The sequence below is a fragment of the Sinocyclocheilus anshuiensis genome, unplaced genomic scaffold, assembly GCF_001515605.1.
Source record: "Sinocyclocheilus anshuiensis isolate Anshui unplaced genomic scaffold, SAMN03320099.WGS_v1.1 scaffold2468, whole genome shotgun sequence".
Classification (NCBI taxonomy): Eukaryota; Metazoa; Chordata; class Actinopteri; order Cypriniformes; family Cyprinidae; genus Sinocyclocheilus; species Sinocyclocheilus anshuiensis.
In genome coordinates, this window is record NW_015547755.1 from 369,538 (window position 1) to 377,726 (window position 8,189).

At 30.8% G+C, this 8,189-nt stretch overlaps 1 protein-coding gene across 2 annotated transcripts in view; it reads right to left on the reverse strand.

The window, feature by feature from the left end:
* LOC107704492 (megakaryocyte-associated tyrosine-protein kinase-like) overlaps positions 1-7,808 on the reverse strand; it is a 10,434-nt gene extending 2,626 nt beyond the window's left edge. The window contains exons 1-7 of one of the 2 annotated variants that reach the window (XM_016507423.1): positions 6,861-7,808; positions 5,353-5,406; positions 5,151-5,264; positions 4,963-5,078; positions 4,605-4,824; positions 3,357-3,450; positions 3,206-3,271 (exon numbers count right to left, since the gene is read on the reverse strand). In XM_016507423.1, coding sequence (XP_016362909.1) covers positions 3,206-3,271; positions 3,357-3,450; positions 4,605-4,824; positions 4,963-5,078; positions 5,151-5,264; positions 5,353-5,361 — 619 coding nt within the window. In that variant the 5' untranslated portion in view covers positions 5,362-5,406; positions 6,861-7,808. Of the gene's footprint in view, positions 1-3,205; positions 3,272-3,356; positions 3,451-4,604; positions 4,825-4,962; positions 5,079-5,150; positions 5,265-5,352; positions 5,419-6,860 lie in introns of both variants that reach the window. The other variant, XM_016507422.1, reaches the window with a different exon arrangement.
* Between the last annotated feature and the right edge of the window lie 381 nt (positions 7,809-8,189).

Sequence of the window (8,189 nt, forward strand, 5' to 3'; positions counted from 1 at the left end):
TGCTTTCAGATGGAGCAGCATTTACTACACATAGCCGTAGTTCACTGACAAGTTACACAAAAAAAAAAATCGCAAGAAATCGTTTGCGATAATGACAGCTGTTTGCATAGCTTCTCAGTGAACTACGGCTCTGTGAAGTAAATGCTGCTCCATCTGAAAGCATGTGAAAATACCACATTTAATAACATATTTTTACTCCAAACTCACTTCATAACGTCAGTCGAGTGTTTGAAATAAATCCTTCTGTGAGATGATGTGGCTTCTTACACAGAATAAGGCACGCAACATATTTCATAGTATTTAAGCAGTGATAAAGGCATTACATTATAAACGTACTTTATTTTAATGAAAATTATAAGAATAAGAACTCAGATAAACCGTATATTGCTGTAGTCGTGTGTTTATTAGTCACGTTGAATCAATGAAAGCAGTTGAATCTTCTGTTTATTCAGCTGCAGCGATAGGCATTTACTGGGTTTCTTCTGCGAGGCGCATTTGGAGTTTCAGCACGAGAGCGCCCTCTGGCCTTTGGATGAAGATTTACTGCTGATCACAGAACCGCGCTTCACTGAAAGATACGCATGACAATCGCAGCTTCTGTCGAATCGCGATCTCGATTCCATTTTGATTTCTCGTGCAGCCCTAGTAAGCTATATCTCATTATACATGTAAATATACATTTACATATTTATTTTTTTTCACTGCACCACCTGAGTCTTCTCCTCCCATTTCTACCAGTGATCATTGTTTGAGTGGACAAATGGGTTGAAATTTGTATGCGTCGATCGTGTGAGAAAGATGCGTTTCATATAAGATCTGGCAACCGGACAACCTTGGAATTTGTTGTCGTGATCATTCATATAATGAGGTTGGCCCATACAAATTACGGGAGTTTTACCGGAAGCGAATGTAGCAAACATATAAAATACGCCCAGTGGGATTTTTTTATTTTTTGATAGAAAGATTAAAAATACGGGAGAAATATGGGAAAATATTTAAACGGGATTATAGCAGGATAGAATGGTAAAATACGGGAGAATGCCGGGAAAAAACGGGAGGGTTGACAGGTATGATCATTACACTTTATTTGCTCTGTTTTATTTTGTGAAACCTTATATAATCGGAATAACCGTTTATAAAAGCAATAAGCCCAGTGGAGCCGTGGTTTACAGTGAATTTAAAACAGCTAAGGGGGTTTTAGGCGCTTCGCGTCGTGCCTTAGCTGTTTGAAATTCACTGTAAACCAACATTATTACATTTACAACAACCAAGTCTAAATGATTTGTATCGTGTAGCACATCATGAGTATCATCGAAACAATCTAAATCAATGTATTATCTCTTATGCTATAACCTCAGGAGTTATGGAGAATTGACATTTATTTGTTTAGCAGATGCTTTTATCCAAAACATCTTACAAATGAGGAATACGACAAATAACATGAGAAGCACTTAAAATACAAAAATTCTAATATTCTATAGAACAGTACAGGCTTGAATAGAAAGAGAGGAGCCTTTAAGAAACAGTGATGCATTTTTGTTTTTAAACATACCCTGCATATTTATACATAGCTACATATAATTTAAACTGAACGAATTATACATAAAAATGCATAACAGTTTAATTTATTTAACATTTTATATTTATATATAATGTTATATATTTAATTGCTATTTAATTATATTGCTTTTTAATAATATTACATGCATTTAATTTTCAAATAGAGTTAAATGAATATATGTATTAATTTAATTAATTATTAATTAAATAATGTATTAATTTGTTAATTTATTGTATATTTATTTATAAATTTTTAATTTATAAAATGTATAGGTATTTATATTTATGTATAATATATATTTCTACTTTTTAGTATTACGTTAATTTGATTCATATATTTAATTAGTATATTTATAACATTTTATTTTAATTTATGCATTCATGTTTTTATGGAATATTACATTATTTTTTATTTTGTATCAATTAAAAAATTGAATAAGTACTATCAACCACATTATTTATTTATTTATTTATTTTATATATGACGCACTGGATTGCCAAGATAAAAACGGGTTTAAAACAGCATAAAATAATTTGTAAACCATGGCTTCACGGGGCTTACTGCTTTAACAACATGCATTATTACATTTACAACAACCAAGTCTAAATGATTTGTATCATGTGTAGCACATCATGAGTATCATCGAAACAATCTAAATCAATGTATTATCTCTTATGCTATAACCTCAGGAGTTATGGAGAATTGACATTTATTTGTTTAGCAGATGCTTTTATCCAAAACATCTTACAAATGAGGAATACGACAAATAACATGAGAAGCACTTAAAATACAAAAATTCTAATATTCTATAGAACAGTACAGGCTTGAATAGAAAGAGAGGAGCCTTTAAGAAACAGTGATGCATTTTTGTTTTTAAACATACCCTGCATATTTATACATAGCTACATATAATTTAAACTGAACGAATTATACATAAAAATGCATAACAGTTTAATTTATTTAACATTTTATATTTATATATAATGTTATATATTTAATTGCTATTTAATTATATTGCTTTTTAATAATATTACATGCATTTAATTTTCAAATAGAGTTAAATGAATATATGTATTAATTTAATTAATTATTAATTAAATAATGTATTAATTTGTTAATTTATTGTATATTTATTTATAAATTTTTAATTTATAAAATGTATAGGTATTTATATTTATGTATAATATATATTTCTACTTTTTAGTATTACGTTAATTTGATTCATATATTTAATTAGTATATTTATAACATTTTATTTTAATTTATGCATTCATGTTTTTATGGAATATTACATTCTTTTTTATTTTGTATCAATTAAAAAATTGAATATAAGTACTATCAACCACATTATTTATTTATTTATTTATTTTATATATGACGCACTGGATTGCCAAGATAAAAACGGGTTTAAAACAGCATAAAATAATTTATTTCTAAAATGCTAACTGAACGCCACTCACTGAATTAAACACAACGTAATGAGGTCATGTGACATGTAGCATACTGTGCATAATATACTTTTTACATATTATTTGTAAATGCAGTGTGCACTTAGCAGTAAGCTAGTGCTCCGTTCAAACGCTGCTCTCTAGTGGTACTACAATAACAGTCCACAGGAGTCACACATTCAGAAGGAAAGCATACCACCGAACTCTCCCTCTCCGATGACCTCTCCTAACGTCAGCATCGACAGATCCAGAAGCCAGCCGGCTGTAACACAGAGCCAGATTTACAGTGTTACACTCCTAGAAATCCATCCTCAGGTATTTCTGGACCTCTTTTAAGTCACACTTACACTTCAACAGCTTCGTCTCGGCAGATTTCGTGCCTTCCTTCTTCTTGGGCTTCAGCAGAAGCGTAGCGAGGGCGCCTTGATTTCTGCTGTAAAACTAAAACAAACACAGCATTCACAAAACCAGCCGTATCTACAAACCACATGTGTTTCGAGTTTAAAAACGAAACCCAAACACACTCAAATATTCCCTTTAAATTCCCAATAAAGTCTTCAAAACATCAGCTACAGTTAGAAAGTGTGATGCAACGTCTATAAGAGGGAGTTGAGATGAATTTCCTATACTTTATCTAAATCATGTTTCAAAATGTAATAACTTAATGTAAAAATCACAGAGGCATTGCAAAAAAATAAAAAATAAAAATTCAATAATAATGACGCACCACATAATGTCACAAGAGTGATTACAAATAATGAAATGTGAAAAATAATAATTAATTGTATTATTATTTTTATTATTATAAATAATAATAAATCATATTTAAAAAATACTTTCACACCACACTGCCACTTATAAAAAGCTCAGATGTGATAGAAAAATAAACAAAAATAAAATAAAATGTTATACCTTTTATTTTTATATTTATTTATATTTTAAATGAAATCAATGTTTATATTTAATTAATATTATATATAGGCAGTAGATTTATATCTTAATATTTAATTTAATTTAATATTATATATTTATACTTTTACATTTATACTTTTACATTTATATATATATATATATTTATACTTTTACACACACACACACACACACATATATATATATATATATATATATTAGTTTTTATTTTAGTAGTTTTTAAAATGTCTTTTTTTTAAATGTTACAATTTATTTGAATTAATGCGTTTATTAAAAATATATAATTTTTGGGCCTTTATCAACTCTTTCTTTCACTTCTTTTTTATTTTTATTTGTTGCAGTAAAGGTCATATGGAGGTCATGTTAGCAAAAAAATGTTAGCAAAAATAGCCTTAAAATATCTATCTAAAAAAAAAATCAATACATAAAAAAATAGCTGTCACACTACATGACCTCTTGACTGCCAAAAAAAAGAAAAACTGTAAAAGTGTCCACCCAAAAAAACTCGATACGAAATGTGAAAAAGACATTGTTAAAGATTAGTCACACAACACAACCACTTTTAACCTAATTTCCCCTTCAGAACCACAGGACCCGAACAGCGCGGATGTGTCTCTGGAAAGCAGAGATAAATTAAGACACGTGCTCAAATTAGCCGGACGCACCTCGATCATGTCGATGAGGTTGTAGAAGAACTGCTTGCTGTCGATGCTCAGTTTGTTGTCTCTGAAGATGACTCTGTAGTGGAAGACCTTCTCACTGAAGCAGACGCACAGCACGAAGTCGCCGGGATGCCGAACCGACTCCCGCACCAGGAACAGCCCGTCCTCCGCGGGCTTGAGTTTGCCGACGGCTTGCGGTCCTGATATTTTGCCGTGAAAGCATCTGAGAAGATTGTAGACAACACCAGGCCTTAAATAAGCTCTGCTGACATAAACTAACCACATCCTGTCCTTCTGTGGAGTAACTGTGAGCTTGTTCCTCATCGCAGTTCTTCAGAACTTCAGATTTCTGATCACTTACGGCATGAGGCTTAATTTGGGGTCTATTCGGAGGGCTTCCCTTTCTCTGAGGTTCGAACCCGAGACCAGTCCTTCCTCTCCCGTTGTGTTATGTCGGGCTCTGTATTCCCCTTTCCTCTGAAAACAAACTTTAGTCAACCTCTGGTGACTTTATTTGGGAGAATAGGTTTAGGAAAAGTGCTTAATTACCGTTCCAGGTCCGGCGACAGTCAAGACATCGCCTTTGTGATACGCTACTTCACCCGCTTTAGGTGTGCAGTGCTGCTTTTTGGCGACGCACTGAGTTCCTGCCGTCCAGTTCTTCTGGAGTAATCATAATAATAATAATAATAATGGAGTAAGTAGTAAGAAGTGAGGCGTCGGCTAATATTTATCAGAATGTCTCGCTTACCATCACCATATGTTTATTGAGCACCGAACATCTGAAGAGCCTCAGACCTTCAACCTGATGGAGAGACTGCGGTTAAAAGCACAGAAGAAAAGATCGGGCATGATGATTTAGCACGTTACAGCCGTGTAAAATGGTGTACTTCATCTAAATTAGGTTTAAAAAAAAAAGCCCAAAAAATTAATTCCAAAAACAAAAAAAAAACTAATATTTGGCATTGCAGAGGTGATTGAAATTATGATAAATGGCCCCCAAAAACAAAGAAAAGGTCCAGAAAATATTTGAAAATTTAAAAAGAAATAATTGCACATTAATTCGATAATAGCAATAATTAATATCAAGCCACATAGCCACTTTAAAATATGATTAAATGTAATTAAAATGGCCCAAATTCATTAAAAAATAATAATTGTCACACCACAAAAAAAAAAAAAAAAATTTAAATGGTAAAAATGGTGAATGGTGCAAAAAAAAAAAAAAAAAAAAAAACCTCTATATGAAAAAAAAGTCCCCAGAAACCTCAATGCATATGAATTGAAAAAATATATAAAATTAATTACACTAAATTGGCACTTTAAAAAAAGTTGAAAATCCTCAATACACGTGTGCTAAATAACAACAATCACACCATGAAACCTTGACTGCAAAAAAATTAAATTAAATAAACAAGGCGATAAAAAGTAAAAAAAATAATAATAATAATAATATGAAATGTCACATTTAATAAAAAAAAAAAAAGTCTTTTAAAAGTGAGTGTACAAAAATGTAAAATAAATTAGTAAATAAATAAATAAAAACCCACATTCAAAACTTTGTAAATTTGGCATAGCCCCTTGCCTGGAAAAAAGCTAAAAAGTTATTTAAAATGTGTAAAATGATAAAAATTAAAAAAAAACCCCGCCTCTTACCGCTTACAGTAACTGCTAAAAAAGCCAAAAGTAAAAACTAAAATTAAAAATATTTAAAAAAAAAATTAAAAACACAAAAACCCCACCTTAAATACACACATAAAATGTTTAATGTGCATATACTTACTATAGATTAAGATTATAAAACATCAATCCACAAGAAACTCCACAATTCCATAAGAAATCCTTACACACAATATAGGTAAACATTAAACTAGTAGTCGTCTTAACCCAGTGCTGTATGAAAACAAAGTTATTTAAAATGTGTAAAATGATAAAAATTTAAAAAAAAAACCGCCTCTTACCGCTTACAGTAACTGCTAAAAAAGCCAAAAGTAAAAACTAAAATTAAAAATATTTTTAAAAAAAATTAAAAACACAAAAACCCCACCTTAAATACACACATAAAATGTTTAATGTGCATATACTTACTATAGATTAAGATTATAAAACATCAATCCACAAGAAACTCCACAATTCCATAAGAAATCCTTACACACAATATAGGTAAACATTAAACTAGTAGTCGTCTTAACCCAGTGCTGTATGAAAACAAACAAACAAACTATATTCTTCATATTTTTCAGGTTTCATTTCACTCACCAGTATGAGTTAGTTAGTGAATATGTTGCGGGTGTCACTCTATGTGAGAGGTTACACACTCATCAGAGGTTTATTACACGCGCTCACTTCCTCCTGATGTTCACGCCGTGGCTCTGACGTGTTTTCCACCCTATTTATGGCCATATAAGATGTCAAAAATATAAGGCAAAAAACAAACAGACACAGACGGGTCGTGAAGTCTGATCGTTTTCTCCTTTTATTTAGTTAAGCAGCACTACACAGATATTCCAACTGAAAGATAGATCACACTATAATTGTTCACGGTCCTACAAAACGAGAACAAGCACTCAGCAGCACCATTTAAAAACACCGGGAAATGATTGCAATATACATAAAAACGTGGCAGAACGCAAATCCAGGCGATATATGAATAATCAATTCAATATACTAACAGCAATCTTTCTAGCAACTGCGCATCTCTCATTAGATTTTACTCTTGTATATAAAAATGTAAGAATAGAGAGGTATTACATTATATTGCAACATGAAGAACCGTAAATTCACCTCCTCGTTCACGTTTCAAGTACTTTAAATCTTTACCGCAGGCACGTGTGAAGAACCACAGACTTTACGTTGTGTTTTCGCGTCGTTCGCTAGAGAACAACGGCTCGATACCCTGTCGAAACGCCAGCTTCTCACCGTGAAATGAGCGATTATTCAGTATGCAAATAAAAATTATGATAGCAGAGAAGTAATGTCTATTTTTTTTTTTCCTTCGTCGGTTACAGATCTGATGCGTAAACGTGTATAAATCCAGTGTCGGGTTAATAAACAACCACACAAAGCTGAATCGTGTCGCTTTTAACAGCTTATTAGTCAATACTAATAACTACTTATTTAAAAAAAACTTTTTTTTTTTAAGATACACAGCAGAGAAACTAATTTTGCATTAACATCATACATAACATTATTATATAATACATAATAATAATATTATATAGAATAGTATTAATATTTATAAATATATCTAAATATTTTGTGTTTTATACAGTGGGATCCAAAAGTCTGAGACTTAATAAAAAAAAATTAAAATTAAATCTTCTCCAAAACAATTTGAGAGCAATGCCTATCTGTTTATTTATTCAGTGTCAATAAATTATCTTAATTTCATTAGAAATGAAAAAAAATAGAAATATTCCTTATTAATTTTATGTTATAATGTTCATTTTACATTTTTCAAAACAATAAAACACATTTATTTTTATGCTAAAATGCCTGAAAAATAAAAACATCAATGTGGACTCAGAGTTTTGGGCCCCACTGTATATATAAAAAAAAAAGAAGTATGTATATATATATATATATATA